Here is a 20,001-nt window from a genome sequence, read left to right on the forward strand (position 1 = left end):
GTGGGGCGGATGGCGCCGCCACGCCCGCTAGCTCACGATGGACGGCATTCTGCGTGCCTGAAGCCTGCCTGCAATGCACGCTGATTGGGGGCGGGCGCCGCCTTGTCATTCAGCCCTTGGCGCCACCGCGTTCCTTTGAAGAAGCCAGAAGAAGAAGAAGAGGACAAGAGGGGGCTGTAGCTGACCTGATGCCGTACCACCACCCACACGCAGCTAAGCAAATCTGACGCGGCCTGAGGCTCAACGCCCCGTCTCAACTCTCATCACCAACGGCGAGCGGGTGGCGCGTCCATCCTGGCCCCCTCCAACCTGCATGTAGCTATCCGAACTAGCTCAGCTCTTCCAACCGCCTGGCACCAGCCCTCCACGCTGCTGTCCGTGTACATGATCTGGTTTCGTTGAGGATCCTCTCCCTCGCGTCCCTCTCTCGCCTCCTCCAACGCGGCACAGTCGGTCGTCTACCTACTCACATGCCATGATTGCGGCACAAACAATCCGCCCTCGACAAACAACACCATCACCATCACCCTCAGGCCGCCGATCGCGATCAGCCGCCGCCCTTCCGCATTTGACTTGCGTTGCTGCTGTTCAGGTCCACGGTCCACGATACCGCTGCCGTGCTTCGAGTCTGTCTATGCACGTCGATGATCTTGCTTCCTCCACTCTTGGATATTCGGTGTGTGCGACCAGCAGATCTGCACTCGTCCCTGTCCGGAGCGATGCGGCGACTCCGAGGAGCTGCTTGGTCGCCAGGCGCTGGCTGTGCCTATTTCTACTCGACTCGTATACGGACCGCAGTTGTATAGCGATGGTCCAAGACATGACTCTTGATAATATGCACCCTCCTGCCGACGCAGAAATTCCCGACGCATGTTTGCCAATTGCCCGACGCCGTCAACTTCTTTACTGGGTACTGTACATACATGCAGTCCACCCCATCTTTCCCTCTCCGCGATCATCCAAACACCACGACACACACCCACGCCAGCAAACTATAAAAAATCACGAGCCAGCCCCACCATCTCGTCCACCCGGGCAGGGCACGGGAGCGTATCCACCGGGCACCGCTCCGCCGCCGCCATCCGTCTCCGCACGTACACCGCGCACAGCTCCGCAGGCGCCTCTGCCCTCCCATCATTGCCATCATCATCAACACCGACCTCGTAAAAATCATCCATCAGAAAAAAAGCTCTGCAAAAAGCATGTCAGAATGTGCCGACGGACCGACGGCTATGATTGTGCTCGCTCTTTTTTTCTGCTGCTCCGGCATCGCCTTGGCTGACTGACTGCCTGGTGAGAGGCAGATGTTGTCTTTTGAGATGAGACGTGCATCGCGCAAAGTCCAAAGTCGACGCCCGCCGCACGCACGCATGCACGGCTAAGGAGCGCTTTGGCCGGCACTGCAAATCTTGCCTGTCGCCTGCTGATGAGCGCCGCTCACGAATCAGCGCTGGGCTGGGCTGGCGATGCATCCGAGTCTGCGAGGGTGGTGCTGTAGAAGCGTCTGATTGCTGACGAGGCGAGACTGGGTTTACTACTACCTACCGTACGTCTGGGTGAGTCGAGACGGAAGCACGCTTCAATGGACGAAGCAGACGGTTCCCTTGTCGTGACTCCTCTCCCGCGACTAACCAGCAACGACAACAATAACACCACAAACGCTCCACAGGCTCATATCTCTCGACTAAGATCTGACTGGCGCAAGAACACAACGCCCGTCTCCTCTTGCCGCCTCCTTCATTCTCGACTCTTTCCATCTTTCTTTCTCTCCTTCTTTCCAGCATAATCACCACAACACTATCCCTCTACGGTGTCTGCCGTCCCTCCTCTCCTCTCCCAGCCCTTCTCAAGCACCCCCACAGCGGTCGTCGAAAGAAACGAGACTCCCAAGCGCGACTGCAGCAGCAGCAGCAGCAGCAGCAGCAGCAGACGAATGCTCCCTGGGCGCAACAATGGCAGCGAATGCCGTCTCGTTTCTTTCGACACGCACGGTGCGCCCGCCCACAAACACAGGCAGCCCTACTCCTTCGCCGCAGCCGCAGCATACAGCCACACAACTCTCTACGCCGAATCCTGCCTCCACCAGTGCCTCCCCTCCCATTTCCTCTCCTCTCCTCTACATGGCACCCCACCAACACAAAACACGACACAACATGACCGCCGCTCAGCCCTGTCGAGGCCGGGCCGACTGAGCAATACGCGATGCACCATTGTCCGACAGCCGACAGCCGAAAGCCGGCTGCTTTTGGCGGACTAGTAGGCCATGTCGACGGATGGGCAGGGGATTGCGGGCCACCGGCTCCTGCGCCGTTCTCGTTGCTGGCAGGCGATGTGCGGCTATATTCGTGGTAGTAGCGGTGGTAGAAGTGGTGGTGGTTGTGGTTTGAAAAAAGACGAAAGGTGGGGCGTGGAAGGGAAGGGTGGAGGGTTTGGAGTAGGAGAGGCGAGAGGCGAGAAGTGTGAAGTGTGGAATGAGAAGAGAGAAGAAAGAAGTGCAGAGGTAACGCCGTAGGAGGGCTGTCGGTATTGTAGAAGAAGGGAAGGGAGGTGAGCAGGTAGTAGGTAGGTAAGTGAGTGAGAGAAGAAGTGGATATATGCTTGGTCCATCTCTTCTTCTCCCGCTCTTCCCCTTCTCTTGCAATGATTGGCTCCACGTAGGGATGTAGGGATGAAGGGGAGGTACGTAGTTGGGGCGGCTGCGGATATCTATATATGTGTAAATATGTAGAGCCTCAATAGTGCCGGAGATGTTTTCGTTAGATGATATGCACTGCATCATCCCCCTGTTCCCCTGGCGTCACAGCGCACCCATGTGCAGTAGGTGTATACATAGGTCGCTATATAGGTAGAGGCATGGATATAGGTCCAGGCAGAGTCGCAGCAGGTAGGTAGGTAGGTAGTAGCGCGCAGACAGACAGACAGACAGACAGACAGACAGAGACCTGTCGCCCAAGTTGTTGCGGAAGTTGTATCCGCCTATGTATATACTACCACTCCATCAATCGCGTGCGAGAGCGATGCCAAAGAGAAAAAAAAAAAAAAAGTGCAAGCGCCTACACGTCTCGCCACCGCAGACCAGCGAGCCAGCAAGCGCAGAGGCGCCGTTGGAAAATGCGCGCCACGGGATGAAACAAGACAGCCGCGCCCAGCCGACAAAAGACGGGGGCGGCGGGGCGGAGCGGAGCGGGCTCGGGACGGACGGCGAAGTCGAAGACGACGCGGCGTGACACAGGCGTGGGCGCGTGAAGCGAGCGAGAATTCCCGGGGCTACGAGGGTACATATTTTCGCAAAAGTCGGGACGGGAAGAAGGGAAGGGGTAGAGAAAGGGTCTTGGTTTTGTTGGTGGATGGTGGATGGGGATGGGGATGGGGTTGATGTAAGGGAGCAGTAGGGACATGGTGGGTAGGGCAGAAGAATACGGACGATATTGTGGAGCAGAAGGTGACGATGTATGGGGATGTAGTTGTCTGGTCGAGTCGACCATGGCTGGCTGGCGGGCTGACAGGAGGCTTGGGCGGGCGGTCGGGCGATCCGGGTTCGAGGTCGAGTTCGAGTTCGGGAGGGTTTGCGGGAGCAGGGCAATCTGGAACGGGACCAACGAAAGCGGCAGCAGCCGCATCTGCACTGCACTGCACTGCACTGCAGCGGCGGTTGACGTTGAAGATGTCCGTGTGTGGAGCAGAGGGGTGAGGCAGAATTGGAGAAGATTAATGTACATACATGAGGGACGCAAGGAGAGAAGCGAAGCGGCAGCAGGCTGGCGGAGTACAGAAAAGCCAGTGAGTGCAGCGAAACCGTGGCACGGGGTGGAAAGGACGCCAAGCGCGCCATCTCATGCATGGCACAGCAGCCACAAAACGCACCACACGACGACAGGGGGTGCGCCGGGCCAAGACCACCGAAGAGCCGACAGCTGGAGGTGCGCGTGAGGTGGGGTGGCTCATGGCAGGACGACCTGAGGGCCGGAGAACAGGCACACTGGACTGCCCTGGGAGCCAAGGGAGACAGCTTAATACATGAGCGCAAAGTCGTCAGGTCGGGTCGGGTCAGGTCGCGGTTTAGCTCGCTCGACGGCGTCCGGCCAATCAGCGCCCGCGAGACTTCCCCTTACCCACACACCCAACCCTCCTCTCTACGAGCGCCCATCCGGCATATCGCCAACGCCCGCTTTGCTGTCCCCCGTCCCCGTCCCCCGTCCCCTCGTCTCGCTCCGACTCTTCTCCATCCCACTCCCATCCTCTCCCCTCATCAACCCAACCCAACCCAACCCTCACCCCCGACGACGCTCGCCCCTCACCTCACTGCCCATCGTCTCGCAACCCACCGCCCGACCCGACCCATTGAGTGGGCGCGACCGTCTGTCGCCCACGCCGAGCCTCTCGCCTCCGCCTCGACCTCTTGACGCGTCCGACAACCTGCCCTGCCCCGACCGAGTCGCATCCTCCTCGCGACGCTTTTCCCCCCCCACAACACCCTCACCACATGGCCTCGCATCAGCAGCCCTCGCCCACGGCGGCCACTCCCGCCCACCATCCTCCTCCCCCGGGTCACCCACAGCCCAATGGCCACCCGTCCATGCAGTCCGGCCCCAAGAGCATCACCAGCGTCCTCCAGGGCACCAACGAGACGACATGGCTGGCTCTAGGTAATCCTCGCGCCCGCCAATCCACCCGCTCCATCTAACTGCCTCCAGGCGGCCTGTCCGAAATGATGAACGACTACGAGGGCGCCAAGCAGTGCTACGACCACGCTTTGCGACACAACAACTGGTCCGTCCCCGCCATGCAGGCCATTTCCAGCATCCTGCGCAGCCTCGAGCAGTTCCCCGCCGCCGTCGAGTACTTGAGAAACATTATAAAAGTCGACGCCAACAACGGCGAAGTCTGGAGCAGCCTCGGTACGCCAAATGCGCCCACGTCCACCACGTCGCCGACTGACCATCTGCAGGCCATTGCTATCTCATGATGGACGACTTGCAGCAAGCCTACTCTGCCTACCAGCAGGCCCTTTACCACCTGACGGACCCCAAGGTATGTCTGCCGCCGCTCCAATGCGCCGCCTCGTCTGACGTGATGACAGGAGCCCAAGCTTTGGTACGGAATAGGCATCCTGTACGATCGCTACGGCTCGCTCGAGCACGCCGAAGAGGCCTTTTCCCAAGTCATGCGCATGGACCCCAACTTCGAAAAGGCCAACGAAATCTACTTTCGCCTTGGCATAATCTACAAGCAGCAGCAGAAATTTACTTCGAGTTTGGAGGTGAGCTTGACTGCGCGGCATCACGTCGGCCACCGACATGCTGACCACTGCAGTGCTTCAAATACATTGTCAACGACCCGCCGCGGCCGCTCACTGAAGAGGACATCTGGTTCCAGATTGGTCACGTGCACGAGCAGCAGAAGGACGTGAGTGGCTTTTTGATCTTTTTCCCCCCCGCAAATTCTCACGCGCCACAGTACGAATCTGCCAAGATGGCCTACAAGCGCGTGCTCGAGCGCGACCAAAACCACGCCAAGGTTTTGCAGCAGCTCGGCTGGCTCTACCACCAGGCCAGCGGCAGCTTTTCGAGCCAAGAGCAGGCCATTGAATTTCTCGAGAAATCCGTTAATGCCGGTATGTATCCCGTAGAGCTTCAAAAACTCGGCTGACTTTGCCTAGACAACAGCGATGCGCAGAGCTGGTACCTGTTGGGCCGCTGCTACATGTCGCAGCAAAAGTACCCCAAGGCGTACGAGGCCTATCAGCAGGCCGTGTACCGCGATGGCCGCAACCCAACCTTTTGGTGCTCTATCGGTGTGCTCTACTACCAAATCAACCAGTACCGCGATGCCCTCGACGCCTACTCTCGTGCCATTCGCCTGAACCCCAACATTTCCGAGGTCTGGTACGACTTGGGAACTTTGGTAAGTTGACCTCCAAGACTTGTCAAACAATTCTAACGCTGCCCAGTACGAGTCTTGCAACAACCAGACGGCCGACGCTCTTGATGCGTACCAGCGCGCCGCCGACCTCGACCCGACCAACGTGCACATTCGGGCCCGTCTCCAGCTGCTGCAGAATGGCCAGCCCACCAACGGCATGCCCAACCAGAATAGCACTCCTCTGCCGCAAGACGTCCACCCGCAAGCCTACCAACCCGGAGCCATGAACGGTCCGCCTCAGCCCCAGTGGAGTGGTCCCCAACCGTCGCAACCTGCTCCTCAACAGGCCCTGCCCCCGACCATGGCCGGCAACGACTGGGGCCGCACCCGGCTTGCCGGCATCCAAGATCCCCAAATGCCGCCTCAGCAGCTCACCCCCTTTGAGCAACGAGATGCCGCGCTGCGGCCGCAGCAGCACCCTGCTCCCCCTAGCGCTCGTCCCGGAAGCCCTCGACAGGAGCAGCTGAGGGCACAGGAGCAAATCAGGGCGCAGTACCAGCAGGAACCCCCGAGACTTGCGGCTCCGGGCCCTGGCCGCAGGGGACTGTCGCCGTCGCCAAAGAGCCACAATGCTGCTCCGAATCTGTACCAGGGGCCGGGATCTTTGCCCCCTCAGCAAGTGCCTCCCCCGTCTCAGCTGGCACAGAGTCAGCCACCGACACAGCCGAATAGGATCGCAAACCCCAACTACGGAACCCACGCAACCAACGGCCCTGCGCCGCCGCCCGCTCTCAATGGCCCTCCGCCGCCTGGGCCTGGACCTCTTCCGCCATATGGCCGCCCGACAAGTCCACCGCCAGAGGTTCGTCCGCTTTTGGGCACTTCAGCACCGTCGCCATCGCGCTTCCACCCGCCAGGCTACCCGGGCCACGGAGAGCCTGCACCTGGCGGCATCGCTGGCGGTGCTCCTCCGCCCGCTTCTGCTCTCGCTGCTGCCGAGGCAGCTGCTCGCGACCGAGACGAAAGACCGCCCTCTGCGGCCCCAAAGCGCCTGCGTGAGTGGGAGGACGACAACAGCGCCGCCAAGCCTCCGACCAACGATGAAAAGCGCCAACGCCTCGAGGAGACGCCTCCGCGGCGCCCGTCGCCGCCCGAGAGAATGGCGTCGCAAATGTCGCAGATGCACCGCACGCCGCCGGAACAACAAGCAGCCGACGCGCGCCGCGCCGCCGAAGAGCAGCAGCAGCGTCACATCAACGACGGCTACCACCCGTCGGAAGCAGCGCACCACCCGCCATCGCTGCCGGCGATTGCGCACCCGCCTCCGCCTCCGCCGCCGCAGCCGCAGACGCCGCACCTCCCCGAGGTCAAGGAGGAGCGCAAGGAGCAGCACGAGCCGGCCGCGCGAAAGATGGAGGTCGACGAGGACTACGACGATAGCGGCGATGACGAGAAGGCGCGGGCCCAGCACCAGCAGCAACAACAGCAACATGCGGGACCGCCGCGGTCTGAGCGCAATAGCCCGCGCAGCGCCAGCGTCGTGAATGGTGTGCAGCAGTCGCATGCGGCGGCGGCGGCGGCGGCAGCAGCAGCAGCAGCGGGCGCGCCGCTGGAAACAAAAGCTATGTAGAGTGTAGAGCGTGAAGCGTGGAGTATGTGGGGAGGGAGGAAGTGGGGAGGGAGTGGATAGGGGGTGAAAGAGGAGTGAATAGGAATGGGAAAGGGAAAGGGGAATAGGGAATGGTTTTTTGAGACTACCTACCACCTACCACCTAGTATTACAGCCATTGCGTTTGGTGTATCTTATTTCTTCTTCTTCTTCTTCTTCTTCTTCTTTTATTTCTTCGCTGTTTGTTTTCTGCTGCTGGGCCGGGGGTGGGGTGGGGGGGCGGCTGCACTGGGCTGAAGGTGGGAAGAGGTGGTGGTGAATAGGGTTTGGTGGGTGGGTGGGTGGGTGCGGTGGTTTGGGGGGCTTTGGGGCTTGGTAACGGCCTTTATTGATTCTTGATTTCATTGATTGATTGACTCGCTGCCGACTTTTTGCTTTTTCTGTGGGGCAATTGTTCCTTTTTTTTTTGTTTTTGTTTTGTTTTTGCTTTTATCACTTTTCTTCTCTTCACTGTTGTTGTTGATGGTGTTGTTGATGATGATGATATGGTGGTGTTTTGGTAGAGATGAGTGACTTGTGGGTGGTGGTGGTGGTGGAGCAAAAGGGTGGGCATCATTGATAAATGGGCATGTATTAGTGTTGATATTTGACCGGGTTTACATTCGACCTACCTTCGACCTACCTTCGACCTACCTTCGACCTACCTTCGACGACCTATGCTGTATGCTGTGTGCTACGGGCTATGGTCTGTCACTGTATATACTCATGGTCCACCACGCACGCATAGGCAGTCAGTCCAACGGGGCCTGCATGATTGACAGTACGTACCTACCTACGTACAGCGCCTCCTTTGGGCCCCCTCCCGCCCTCTCTTTCTTGCGGCGGCGGCGGCAGCGTGGCAGCGTGGCAGCAGCGTGGCAGCAGCGTGCAAACTCAGTCTCGGTCTCGGTCGCGCCATGCAGTCATGCAATGCTAAACAGGACAGACGGATAGACGGACAGACAGGCACACAACGCGTAGCTGGACAACATGGAGCGAGCGAGCAAGTGAAGCAAGCAAGCAAGCAAGGAGCAAAGGGAAATTCATTCAATCATTCGTTTTCAACCTAAGCAGTCCCAGGTCGTCAAGCATCAATCAATCAAGCAACCAGTCAGTCATCCAGAGTGCAAAACACCGCCCGCCCGCCCGCCAATGCCCATCATCCCAGCCATGCAGCAATGCAGCCATCCATCCATCCATCATCACATCGACATGTATCTATGTCCGCCGCCGCACCGGGGTATCATCAATCTCTTCCATGCATGCCTTCCTTCTTTCTTCGTCGGTGCGTGTATGTATGTAGGGAGGGAGAGAGGGAGAGAGAGGGGGGGAGGGAGCAACATCACGTCCTTCCGCCCGTCCGCATAGACGCACGTGCGCGCGCGCGTGCCCATGTCATGTCCATCGAGCACGCCCGTCTTCGCGTGCTCATGTCGTTCGTTACCGGATCAGACGGATGACAACAAAAGAAAAGAGAGAAACAAAACAGGAAGAGAGTAGGAAAAGGTGACTGGTGACGAGTCGGAAACCAGGAGTAAGAGAAGAAGAAGAAGAGGCAAGCGTAGAGGTTGTCCGGGTGGAGAGGTGTGTGTGTTCATTACATATCTAGGCCGTATCGGACTGCGTCTCAGTCTCATCGTTGTTGTCATTGTTGTATTGGTCGTAAAAGTCATCATACAAGCTCACACTCGACGCGTCGGCAAGCGCATCCCACAGATTCATGCGCGGGTCGCCGTACAGCTTGCGCGGAATGACCGCCACGGAAGGACGAGTCGTGCTGCTCCAGAGCCGCGAGAGGAAGCCCGCGAGCTGAAAGGGCGGAGTGGGACGAGTGCTGCTGGCAGTCTCCTCCTCCTGGGCGCCAGCACCAGCCGCGTCTTGAACACGGTCGAGCTGAGCTAGGGACGCAGAGGGCTCCGCCGGGACCAGGGCGGTGGAGACCACGTCAGCGGGGTCCGCAACTTTTGCACGGGAGACGGTGTCGTCGATAGGGGGATGTGCAGGCGGTGCGAGAGAGGTGTCGTCGTCGGCGCCCGTCAGGTGCGGAGAGTTGCAGGCGCTGACGAACTTGCGCGAAGCGTAGTCGTGCATGCTGTGCTCGGTGGCGCTGCTGTCGACGCTGGCCTTGGACGACGTCGACGCCTGACGCGAGCGCGGCTCGCTCTTGAGGATAAACTCGCGCAACTCTGATCCAGAAATGGTCCGTCGATGGCCGTAGCTCGAGCCTGAAGAATGGGACGAGGTGGGGCGCGAGCTGTGCGACGAGCTCGGACGGGACGAGAAACCATCCTCGATGATGAGTTCGTTCATGCTCTCAATCAGCTCGCGGCCGTCGTTGAGGCGGGCAAAGTCGATGATGCGCGAGTATTGCTCGCTGCGCCGCTGAAAGTGTTGTGACAGCGTGTCCCACTCGTCGCGCCAACGCGAAATGCTCTTGGCGAGCGCGTCGTTGCGCTCGCGTCCGGGCAGCGTCCGAGCGCACTCGAATTCGATTTCTATCAAGTGGAGCCGCAGGTTTAGGAGCTGGTTGAACTCGTGGTGCAGGTCCTCGCGCAGGTTGTGGTTTTCGGCCGTCACCATTTGGTTCTTGGCGCGAAGGCCGTTGACCTGCTCGCCCAGCAAGTCGGCTTGCCTCTGGACGAGTTTGAGTTTGGAGCGAAGGTCGGTGTTTTCCATCCTGAGCGTTTCGCCCTCCTCCATCGAGTCGACGAGGTCTTCCATGAGGGTGTGTTCGTTGTCCTGGATGCGGTTAGCTGGCCGCCATGGCGTCGTCGCGGTGACGGCTTACCTGCAGGCCGGCGAAAGTCTGACGCAACTCTCTAGACATTTTGAGCATGTTGCCGTAGACGTCATCCAGCTCCTCATGCACGCCGTCATCTTGGTCGTCGTCGCCGGTTGTTGCTGGGGGGTCGTAGCATGTTTTTGACGGACAGGGACTATCCTCGTCGATAAACAGACCCGAGTCCTCCATGTCGGCGGGCTGGCGGGTCTGGGTGTCGGGGACGGTAAACAAGGCGTAAATATGGTCGAGCGTGGCCTGGACGTGGTGGGCGACGTCCTGAGGCACGTCTTGCCTGGTGAACTGGACGGCCAGCTGCGACAGGCGGTTGACCAGGGCGTTTTGGGTTTTTGTGGTTTGCGCTGACAGGACCGGCGAGCTGTCGGTGTAGTAGTCGGAAAAGGGAGAATCGTGGAGGACAGGGCGCGCAGGTGGCGTCGCGGGGCAGTCGATGGGCGGCGCCATGGTGAAGATGGCACGCCGACAAGCGTTGGTCGAGCAGAGGAATCGAGGGCAAGGCGAGTGCTTTAAAAAAAAAAAGTCGTGACGAAAGGGCGAGGTTGAAACGGGGTAGGGAAAAAAGGCAGGTCGAAGAAGAAAAGCGTGCCTTGCCCTCGCCTCGTGAATAACGTCAAGGCGATGGCATGGTAGGAAAAGAGTGGTAAAGGTATCGAGGAGGGGAGGTGTTGGAGAGGAGGGTGGAAGGTCAGCCAGCAGCCAGCAGCCAGCATGCGGGCCGGGGTTAACGTAGGGTAGGGTCACGGAGCCCCACCTCTTTTCTGTTCACCGCCCGCGGATCATGAATTTCGGCCACTCAATGACTGGGCTGGGCTGGGCTGTCTTTGTTCCAACTCACTCCCTCCCGTCCCGTTCTCACCACCAACCTCGTCTTGAAATGGCCTCGCCCGTGAGCCTCCATCTGTTTCCTGCCGCCGAGCACCATGTTGACTGTGCACAAGCTAGGCATTGAGCCGTCGCTCGAATCGGTGCGCGACATTGTCGCATCATACATAGACTCGCCCAATCCTCCGAACCTCGTCCCCCTGTGCGCCTCGATTTCGGCCGAATTCTTGACGCCCACGTCCATATACCTCAAGATTGCCTCTAGGTCGGTGAGCATGCTGCAGCGTCGCCCCGGCACTTGCTGAGACGTACAAGGTCAAAGTCGAAGCTGTCGTTTCTCTTTGAGAGTGCCGCGACAACCGAGACGATTGGCAGGTATAGCTTTGTCGGCGCAGGTTAGTTGCCCGGGCAGACCATGTGCGTGCACGTCTGACGAACAAGACCCGCGACAGGTTCTCAAGACGGGACCCGGCCACGGCCCCGAGTGCGATCCTCTGCCCCTCCTCGAACAAGAGCTCGCCAAGGTCCGCGTCGCATCCATTCCGACCCTGAAGCTCCCGCCTCTGACGGGCGGCGCCATTGGCTATGTGGGATACGACTGCGTGCGATACTTTGAGCCCAAGACGGCGAGGGACATGAAGGACGTGCTCAAGGTGCCCGAGAGCTTCTTTATGCTCTACAACACCATTGTCGCCTTTGACCACTTTTTCCAGGCCGTCAAGGTCGTGACGTACATGCGCGTGCCCGAGAGCCTCGACGACTTGGACGCGGCGTACGGCGAGGCGCAGGCCGTGATTCAAGAGACGATTGCAAAGCTCAAGAGCGAGGACATTCCGCTGCCGGAGCAGCCGCCGATCCAGACGGACCTGCAGTACACGTCCAACATTGGGCGCGAGGGGTACGAGGGGCACGTCAGGACGCTCAAGAAGCACATTGCCAAGGGCGACATTATCCAGGCAGTGCCGTCGCAGAGATTTTCGCGGCCGACGTCGCTGCACCCGTTCAACATTTACCGGCACCTGCGGACGGTGAATCCGTCGCCGTATCTCTTCTTTGTCGACTGCGACGATTTCCAGATTGTCGGAGCCAGCCCAGAGCTGCTCGTCAAGGCGGACATGGGACGGGTCATTACTCACCCCATTGCGGGGACGGTCAAGCGAGGCAAGACTGCCGAAGAGGACGAGAAGCTGGCCGACGAGCTGCGCAGCTCGCTAAAGGACAGGGCTGAACATGTCATGCTGGTGGACCTTGCACGCAATGACGTCAACAGGGTTTGCGACCCGCTGTCGACGCGGGTGGACCGGTTGATGGTGGTGCAAAAGTTTTCACACGTCCAGCACCTGGTCAGCGAGGTTTCTGGCGTGTTGCGTCAGGACAAGACGCGGTTCGACGCATTTCGGTCCATCTTCCCGGCAGGCACGGTCAGCGGGGCGCCCAAGGTCAAGGCCATGGAGCTGATTGCAGAGCTCGAGCAGGAAAAGCGCGGCGTGTACGCTGGAGCGGTTGGCTACTTTGGCTACGGCAGCGTCAACGCGGCGGGCGGCGAGGAGGAGGGGGCCATGGATACGGTGAGTGGACAGACAAGCCAAAACTAGTGGTGGGTCGGGCGGCTGACTAGGAGGACAGTGTATCGCGCTGCGGACCATGATGGTCAAGGACGGGGTGGCGTACCTCCAGGCGGGTGGCGGCATAGTCTTTGACAGCGATGCGTATGACGAGTGGATGGAGACGATGAACAAGCTCGGGGCAAACATGCAGTGCATCACGTCGGCAGAGAAGAAGCACCTGGGCGAGCAACAAGAACAGGAGGTAGGCAACGGCGAAGCGGCGGCCAAGGCACACGTTGACCTAGCGGCGGGGTAAATGGGGAGATGGGTACTGGAGGAGAATGCAAGGAACGGTGAGTGTTTGGCTCAGCGGGAAATGATGCAATGAACGGGGAAAGTGGAGAGGGTTGGCAGGGCACAGGAAGCTTGGGTAGGTTTGAGGAGTGATGGGTACATGAGTAGTGGCAAGACCATGTCGAGCTGAGAGGACACGATGCCAACGGCGTCGGTATCCGGGAGACGTGCGTGCCAGACAAAGGATGAGAGGAGGATGCGGGTGCGGGAGACGCGGGAGGAACGATGGAGGGAGAGAGAGTAGCGGTGGCTGGAGCCTGAAGTGGCTGGAGCTAGAGTTCCGTTATGTTGGCCGGGAATCCATGACCAACCACGACCTCAGTGCATGACCTCAGTGCAGGTCGGGTACTGTATCACGATGCGGGGCGCCACAAACGAGAGAGACATCTGATCGGACAGAGACTGACTGCGAGCAGGAACAAGAGTCAGGACAGGACGATTCTCTGGGCTTCGGTCAGACGGTGGCACAGCCATTTAATCGTGACCTCATGGCTGGATTCGGTGCGACTGCGATGCGGTGAGGTCGAGTTGGTCCTGCCGTGCCAGATCGGCGCAGGGATTCAGGCTGCACTGGTCGACAGAGAGAAAGAGAGGCGTGCCACGCGCTGGGGCGGCTGCCCTGCTCTGCTCTCCAGTCTCTGCAGTGCAGTCCAGTCCAGTCCAGTCCAGTCCAGTCCAGTGCAGTGCCATTGATGCAGCAAAACAAGATTGAGTGCCTTCCCTCGCAACTGCCTCGCCCGGGTCGTATCTACGGACGTGCCTGCTGCAACTCCCGTCGCCTGCGCTGCGTTAAAACCCGCCCTCCTCCCAACCTCTTGTTTATTCCCTCCCCCATCTCCTCCCAGCATCTACATAACCGCCCTCGGCACCTCCTTGTCGCTGTCCTAGCCCCGTCAATTCAATTGCCAGCATCCTATTGCAAGCATCTCCTCGACTCGACATCATGAAGTCCCTCTCCATCCTCGTCGCCGCCGCCTCGGTGGCCGTTGCTACCTTTGACAACCTGCCCAGCTGTGGAGTACGTCCTCAATCCCCACATCCTGGCAGGCCTGCTCACTAACCCCCCCAAAGCAAGTCTGCATGACCAACATGAACAACATCGCTATCAACGATTTCGGTTGCGCCCAGGGCAACATCGTCTGCTACTGCGAAAAGATCAACTACGGCTACGGCATCCGCGACTGCGCCAACGAGGCCTGCTCCTCGCCCCAGGATGCCGCCAACGTCATTTCCTACGGCAGCAACTACTGCGCCGGTGAGTCGCTTGTGCCAAACACCAATTCCCTGCCGCTGACACAAAACCCCCAGGTGCCCTGTCGAGCGCCGCCCCTTCGACCCCCAGCGCTCCCGGCTACAGCATCCTGTCGTCTGCCGCCGGCGGTGTCCCCTCTGGCTCTGGCACCACCCCCAGTCCTACCGGCACCGGTACTACTGGAACTGGCACCGGCACTGGCACTGGCACTGGCGCTGGTGGCCTCCGCACCGCCATCTCGACTGTTAGTGGCACGACCATCATCACGAGCGGCTCCCAGGTCTTGACCACGACGGGCGCCATCTCGACCCTCTTCAGCACCCTCACCTCTGCCCCCGGCAGCGTCGCCTCGTCCTTGAGCTCCGTCGTCTCCAGTGTTAACAGCTCGTTGACTTCGGAGATTTCTGGCGCCGCGTCTTCCGCTTCCGCGACTGGCTCCGCCATTGTAAGTCGACTGTTCCCATCTGTTGATTGCCTACTGACAACAACCAGGCGAGCTCCCTCACCGCATCTGGCTCGGCCACTTCGACCAGCAGCGAGGCTGCTGCTCCCCTTGCCACTGCCGCTCCGCTCCTCGGCGCCGGTGCCATGGTCGTCCTCTTGGCCGCCTTGTGAGGAGTATGACGCGCTTTTTCAAGAACCAGCAGTAGAGCCAGCGACCACTAATCGGAATGTGGAAAATGTCGGACGGATCGCCATTGGCTTGGAGAAAAGGGCAAACGCTGAGACGGCCGAGTGCGAAACAAGGCGGAGCACAAAACACCATTCCTGGGTTTCAGCGCGCCGCACAAGCGCCCCTTTGTTGTCCTCGTGGCCCGACCTCTCCGCATCTGCTGCGCTTCTCTACCCTTTTTTTCCCTTCATCCATGTAATTATTCCAGCGGCGCTCACGATACCCCGCAAGCTAGCCGCCACGCCCCCCAAACGCCCCGTCACGAGTCACGGAACACGCACGACATGTCATTACACCACCAGCGCAGTAGGTAGTAGTAGGTAGTAGGTAGCTCAAGAAGTCTACAATCAACACTAATACATGCACACAAACAATTGTCTCTCCCGACGTCATTTTCTTGGTCGTAATCTCTTTTTGATTCATGACTTGGCCATGTGGTGGTGGTGGTGGTGGTGATACATGTAGTCGTGGTGGTAGTACAGCCCAGCCTAGCCATGGACTTTTTTCGTCGTGCATGTGCATCGGCGCACTCATTTCCTGGCTTTGCCTTGCCTTGCCTTGCGTCCTACTCCGCATCTCCGCAACCCCCGCATCTGCGCATCTTTGCGTTTTCCTTCTTGGCAGGAGCAGGCAGGAACAGGAGTCTTTATTCTCGCGTATGTATGTGTACTACATAGTACAACACGACATGTAAACAAGTATGGGCATGCCTAGGTAGGTAGGTAGGTAGGTACGGGGTAGTAGGTCAACTTGGTAGCGTAGCCCACCACACACCACACACCAATGTCCATCTATCTTTCCTTTCATCTTTCCTTCCAGTCGCAGGGACCCAATGGCCCAATGGCCCAATGGCCCGAGGGCTATCTCCCGCTTTTGGAGAGGAGGGAGAGGGGGTGGTGGTGGGGGTAGGTACCGTAGGGAGGGAGGGTCAGTCCAGCTTTGGCTTCTCTTGCCTCTTTCTCAACTCACTTCCATCTTCCTCTCTCTCTCTTTGCTTCTCTCCTCTCCTCTCTCGCGCCCGCCGCCAGTCAGTCAGTCAGTCAGTCAAGCCATATCCATCTCCTCACGGACATCAAACGCACTCTCCCCGCGCGTCCCTCCCCCATGGCGTGGCGTGGCATAGCATGGCATAGCGTGGCGTCGCCACACCTCTTTCTCTCTCTGCTGCTGCTGCTGCTGCTGCTGCTGCTGCGGAAGTCGAACGTCGAAAGTCGAGAGATAGCAACAGAGAGAGCAGGAAAAATTGGCGGCGTGGAACAGTCGAAGCAAACCTCGCTCACCACCCAGGCGAGCCCGCCCACCTTCGCAGCCACCTACAGTTTCTTCCCTAGCAAAACGAGACGAGACAAGACAAGGTACCCCCCGTCTCGACCGCAGCGTTGCCGTGCATCCCGTTGAGGCGTTGGCCCATCGTCGTACCGCTGCACCGCTACCGCGCCGCCGCCGGCTTGTGCCGCGCCCGCGCCCGCGCCCGCCGTGGCTGAAGCGCGCAAGCAAGCAAGCAAATCGGTGGCGTCTTGGGCATCTAGGCGGCGTCTAGGCAGGCACACAGCACATAAGTATGTAGCGTTGATAGTGGCGCGTGGGGCGTGGGGAGCGGGGCGCACGGTGTGTGTGGCGCAGCTGGCAGAGCGGTGGTGCCCGTTGCTCGTTGGCTGATGGTTGATGGCTGGATCGAAAAAGTCTCCAGCGTGGCCGTCGTAGAGTATCGTCTGTAAGTGGCCTACCCAACCAACGTCATGGGGTTGGGTCGACGGTGGTCGACCATGGTCGAGACAATGCGGCCGTCCGCTTGCCAATTGACTTTCGGGCTGCAGCACGGTGACGTACCTTACGGCCGTCGCGAGCGCGACGGGGGCCAATGAGTGCGTGTCCGTCGCCCGTCGCGGCACCTCAACAGGAGAGGAGAGAGGCGGGACGGCTAAGTATACAGTACAGTACACGCGTCGAAGGAGGTGGGTGGGCAGGCAGGCAGGCAGGCAGGTAGGGCTGCAAAAAGCAAAAAAGAACTCAAGGTTTCCGCGAGACGCCAGATTCAGATTCGATGCGATGTTTGGGTAAAACGCTTGTTTGATGCATGGGTCTGTCTGACTGACTGACTGACTGACACATTTGGCACTGACCTGGTTTGCGTCAAGGTGCATTCAGGCTGCAACGGATGGTCTCGGAGACTCCGGACGGAGGACGGGTCGTGGCTTTTTAGCGCCGGGTCGACGATGAGACTTTTGGGGAATGTTCAGCTGGAATCGAGTGAGTGCGCTTGGGAGGGTGGATGCGATGCGATACGATGCCATGTAAGGTGCTGCCACTGGTGTGTTGGTGGTGTCGAGGGCGGGTGTGACGTCGATCCTGGGCACAAGAAGCAGCGTCGCAAGCAAAACTTGACTCGTCTGTCTGGCAAAAATCGGCTCATATTCTCTGAGCAGGTGGTTGCATGAGTGGTTATCAATCAGTGAGATGAGAGCCGGACACCTTGTCCGCCCTAAACGCCATGACTCTTGTTTGAAACTTTGCGCCGGCTCCTGGACTCTGCGTTTGGCGCTGCGTCGAAACGCTCCGTTTGTACGCTTTCTTTCCCTGCCACTGCCTACATCGGCATCGGCTTCAAATGTCCTTCGTTGTCGTATCGTGCCTCTGTCATCTTCGTCAGCGCCTGTCGTACACCAATTCCACCCCGACTTACTGAAAAAGGTGTAATTCAGCGTAATCGTGTTGATGCCCCTCATATTGATATCATCGACAAACGCCGGATCAATGTAAAAAAACACGGGCATGTCGACCGTCTCGCCCTTGTTCAGCCGCTGCTCCTCGAAGCAAAAGCACTGGATCTTGCTGAAGTACTGCGCCACCTGCCCCGGCGTCACGCTGTACGTCGCCACGCCGATGATGTCCTGGTCGCCCTCGTTGGTCGCCGTGTAAAACGCCAGCGCCGTCTCGCCCGGCAGCACGCGCACCTCGCGCTGCTGCGGCGTGAATTTCCACGGCAGCACGTCCGATACGGCGCCGTTGAATGTGATGCGCAGCCGCGGCACCGTGTCGACCGGCTTGAGGCGGTCCGCTGGGTCGCCGTCGACGGAGCCGTGGGCGGCGGACTTGATCGGCTGGCCTCCCCAGCCCGTGGTTTGGCAGATCTGCGACATGTCAGGACCAAGCGTTGGAATTGCGGGCAGAGCTATGTTGGAGAACCATTTTGTACATGGGGACCGAGCCGTAGGATAATGCGACGGTGCCGAGAATGATGCTCATGGTGTAGTACCTGGCGGAGGATCAGCACAAGCTGGTGGCAACATTGTCGAACGGGAAAGATGTACGCAAGGGACCGGTTCTTTTCCTTATACTTCTCCCGCACTTGCTCCATGGTTGGCATTTGCGGTCTGCTCTGGGAGGCGTTTTGCTGTGGCTTGCTGCTGTTCTGCATGCCCCGTCGCTGTGCTGTGGCATTGATCCGAGGAGTCGCGCGCCGAGCGCAGGCGTTGCATATCCATGGCGAAGGCGCGGAGAATGGGCGCGCTAATCTGCGCAATGTTGTCGAGGGCGGGTTCATGGTTGTGGTGTCGAGAAGATGGCTGAGCGAGATTCCCGTTGGTGGTGAGATCAGATCTCGCAGGGTCCGGGTGCTAGGCCGAAAATGGCTTATCGATTGGCGTGCCGATGATGCCGAAACACCGCACGTCGAGAAGCATTTTCGACACCTTCTAACAATACCTCTTCTTCTATCTTTCCTTGGGTAAAATTTTGAAGAATTTGCCTACGTCATCCAGCTGGGCGGGAAGAGAACAGTCGAAGCCTTATCGATGCGTGGCGTGGCGGTTCGTTGCCCTTCTTCAATGCTTGAGCTGCCGCTCTTGGAAGCTGCACTCTTCTTTTGCCCTTGCTCAGTACAGCAATACCAACTCCATCAGTCTCATGTTGCGTCTAAATGCACGCTTTGCGTTCATCAAAGTCCCATTTTCTCTTCGAGGGCGCCGAACTACATTTTCATACTAGCATTCTTGACATTTCCCAGTCGATTTTACCCTTGATCAAACGAGCGTTGGCTGCCCAAGGCGATAGTTAATTAAGAGATTGGAGCCCTGCCAGCTAAACGCAATAAGGTAAAGAGAGGGAAAATTCACCCGAGTGAGCCCTGGTACGACGTCCGAACTGTTAGATCTGGCCGAGAGATCTTCAGCCATTGACACTGAAGAGCGCCGCGGAATAAGGGTGTTAATTCTCTACGGCCTTAATCGTCTGAGCAAGGATTGGCGGGCAGATTCGGTAGGTTCAGTCGCCAGCCAGAAATCAACATCCGCCAAAAGATGTTTGTTCTCAGCCAGTGTTGTTTGCCGTTGGCCAAAAACGAGGGATGGTGGCGTAGGTTTTACAACACTTCGCCGATTAGAAGCCACCTTGAAAGGAGTTCGGCCACAATATACCTTCTTTCGCCGCCGATCTGTCTAAGATTATGATGGCCTCAGAGATTCGAGGTCGCATGTAAAAAGCTCCGCCGCCGGAATATTGAGATTCCAGTTCGAGAGCTACATATTCAACTCACAGAGGCTATCTCAAAGCTTTCAAAAGTCCACTCACAGGCTTGCTACATTCAAAGGCACAAAACCGCCTCTCAACCAACTCCCCGCTCGATCAGGGGCGTATGAAGCCTGTCAAGAGTTTTGCTACGTTTGAAAACGCAACTCTGCCTCTATATCAACCAAGTTTGAACAGCAAATTCATCGCTCTACCGAATTCCCGCCCGGAATACATCCACGCCAGTACCACGCCTTGCATCATTGCACCTTGTCTCGGAGAAAACGCTACTGCAGACCAAACCGACCCCTTGCCAACTTCTACGCGCAAATTACAACTACTGCTACTGCGGATGGACCGAACAAGACGTTAGTACTGATAACAGCTAGCATACAGACCAATCAGACCGCACTTTTCGCAACTTCGAACGCAGTGAAAGTGTCGGGAAGGCGGGGAAAAGGCAGCAAAGGGGGGAGCGAAGTTAGCGTCCCAAACAACTGAGCCAGAGCTTTACTGCAAAGAGGAAGCGCAACACTA

General features: G+C 58.6%; 9 protein-coding genes across 9 annotated transcripts; 4 read left to right on the top strand and 5 right to left on the bottom strand.

Annotated features, from left to right (window-relative positions):
• Positions 1-351: 351 nt before the first annotated feature.
• On the top strand, positions 352-1,432 carry J3D65DRAFT_454582 (uncharacterized protein). The gene has a single exon (XM_066796386.1). The coding sequence runs from the start codon at positions 476-478 to the stop codon at positions 1,280-1,282; it is 807 nt and encodes a 268-aa protein (XP_066652806.1). The 5' UTR covers positions 352-475; the 3' UTR covers positions 1,283-1,432.
• Positions 1,433-1,974: 542 nt separating this feature from the next.
• J3D65DRAFT_454513 (uncharacterized protein) lies at positions 1,975-2,916 on the bottom strand. The gene has a single exon (XM_066796384.1). It carries the CDS (start codon positions 2,777-2,779, stop codon positions 2,165-2,167), a length of 615 nt encoding a protein of 204 aa, XP_066652807.1. The 5' UTR covers positions 2,780-2,916; the 3' UTR covers positions 1,975-2,164.
• Positions 2,917-3,018: 102 nt separating this feature from the next.
• J3D65DRAFT_631256 (uncharacterized protein) lies at positions 3,019-3,713 on the bottom strand. The gene has a single exon (XM_066800900.1). It carries the CDS (start codon positions 3,618-3,620, stop codon positions 3,054-3,056), a length of 567 nt encoding a protein of 188 aa, XP_066652808.1. The 5' UTR covers positions 3,621-3,713; the 3' UTR covers positions 3,019-3,053.
• A 770-nt stretch (positions 3,714-4,483) lies between these two features.
• Positions 4,484-7,492, top strand: J3D65DRAFT_669507 (TPR repeat-containing protein; the record flags this gene model as incomplete). Its single annotated transcript, XM_066803209.1, has 8 exons — positions 4,484-4,646; positions 4,695-4,898; positions 4,949-5,031; positions 5,081-5,260; positions 5,314-5,406; positions 5,458-5,614; positions 5,660-5,904; positions 5,951-7,492. The coding sequence occupies 8 exons, from the start codon at positions 4,484-4,486 to the stop codon at positions 7,490-7,492; spliced, it is 2,667 nt and encodes an 888-aa protein (XP_066652809.1).
• Positions 7,493-9,115: 1,623 nt separating this feature from the next.
• Positions 9,116-10,754, bottom strand: J3D65DRAFT_604830 (uncharacterized protein; the record flags this gene model as incomplete). Its single annotated transcript, XM_066798303.1, has 2 exons — positions 9,116-10,249; positions 10,299-10,754. The coding sequence occupies 2 exons, from the start codon at positions 10,752-10,754 to the stop codon at positions 9,116-9,118; spliced, it is 1,590 nt and encodes a 529-aa protein (XP_066652810.1).
• A 476-nt stretch (positions 10,755-11,230) lies between these two features.
• Positions 11,231-12,995, top strand: J3D65DRAFT_557164 (ADC synthase; the record flags this gene model as incomplete). Its single annotated transcript, XM_066797301.1, has 4 exons — positions 11,231-11,397; positions 11,448-11,527; positions 11,574-12,700; positions 12,759-12,995. The coding sequence occupies 4 exons, from the start codon at positions 11,231-11,233 to the stop codon at positions 12,993-12,995; spliced, it is 1,611 nt and encodes a 536-aa protein (XP_066652811.1).
• Positions 12,996-13,976: 981 nt separating this feature from the next.
• Positions 13,977-14,900, top strand: J3D65DRAFT_669510 (uncharacterized protein; the record flags this gene model as incomplete). Its single annotated transcript, XM_066803210.1, has 4 exons — positions 13,977-14,051; positions 14,105-14,288; positions 14,342-14,730; positions 14,778-14,900. 4 exons carry the CDS (start codon positions 13,977-13,979, stop codon positions 14,898-14,900), a joined length of 771 nt encoding a protein of 256 aa, XP_066652812.1.
• A 1,276-nt stretch (positions 14,901-16,176) lies between these two features.
• J3D65DRAFT_454775 (uncharacterized protein) lies at positions 16,177-17,334 on the bottom strand. The gene has a single exon (XM_066796387.1). It carries the CDS (start codon positions 17,100-17,102, stop codon positions 16,272-16,274), a length of 831 nt encoding a protein of 276 aa, XP_066652813.1. The 5' UTR covers positions 17,103-17,334; the 3' UTR covers positions 16,177-16,271.
• J3D65DRAFT_631279 (cytochrome c oxidase assembly protein CtaG/Cox11-domain-containing protein) lies at positions 16,853-18,512 on the bottom strand. The gene is made up of 3 exons (XM_066800901.1): positions 18,270-18,512; positions 18,145-18,214; positions 16,853-18,089 (listed from the first exon to the last, which is right to left on the bottom strand). The coding sequence occupies exons 1-3, from the start codon at positions 18,500-18,502 to the stop codon at positions 17,103-17,105; spliced, it is 1,290 nt and encodes a 429-aa protein (XP_066652814.1). The 5' UTR covers positions 18,503-18,512; the 3' UTR covers positions 16,853-17,102.
• Between the last annotated feature and the right edge of the window lie 1,489 nt (positions 18,513-20,001).

This window comes from Phyllosticta citribraziliensis (assembly GCF_038025025.1).
Source record: "Phyllosticta citribraziliensis strain CPC 17464 chromosome Unknown J3D65scaffold_9, whole genome shotgun sequence".
NCBI classification, from domain to species: Eukaryota; Fungi; Ascomycota; class Dothideomycetes; order Botryosphaeriales; family Phyllostictaceae; genus Phyllosticta; species Phyllosticta citribraziliensis.

Bases quoted from the DNA above. Each gene is read 5' to 3' on its own strand.
- J3D65DRAFT_454582 (XM_066796386.1), top strand. From the start codon at position 476: ATGATTGCGGCACAAACAATCCGCCCTCGACAAACAACACCATCACCA.
- J3D65DRAFT_454513 (XM_066796384.1), bottom strand. From the start codon at position 2,779: ATGATGCAGTGCATATCATCTAACGAAAACATCTCCGGCACTATTGAG.
- J3D65DRAFT_631256 (XM_066800900.1), bottom strand. From the start codon at position 3,620: ATGCGGCTGCTGCCGCTTTCGTTGGTCCCGTTCCAGATTGCCCTGCTC.
- J3D65DRAFT_454775 (XM_066796387.1), bottom strand. From the start codon at position 17,102: ATGCACCTTGACGCAAACCAGGTCAGTGCCAAATGTGTCAGTCAGTCA.
- J3D65DRAFT_631279 (XM_066800901.1), bottom strand. From the start codon at position 18,502: ATGAACCCGCCCTCGACAACATTGCGCAGATTAGCGCGCCCATTCTCC. The intron at 18,215-18,269 runs GTACATCTTTCC...ATCCTCCGCCAG, and splicing joins GAAAAGAACCGGTCCCTTGC to GTACTACACCATGAGCATCA. The intron at 18,090-18,144 runs GTTCTCCAACAT...GACATGTCGCAG, and splicing joins CGGTCCCCATGTACAAAATG to ATCTGCCAAACCACGGGCTG.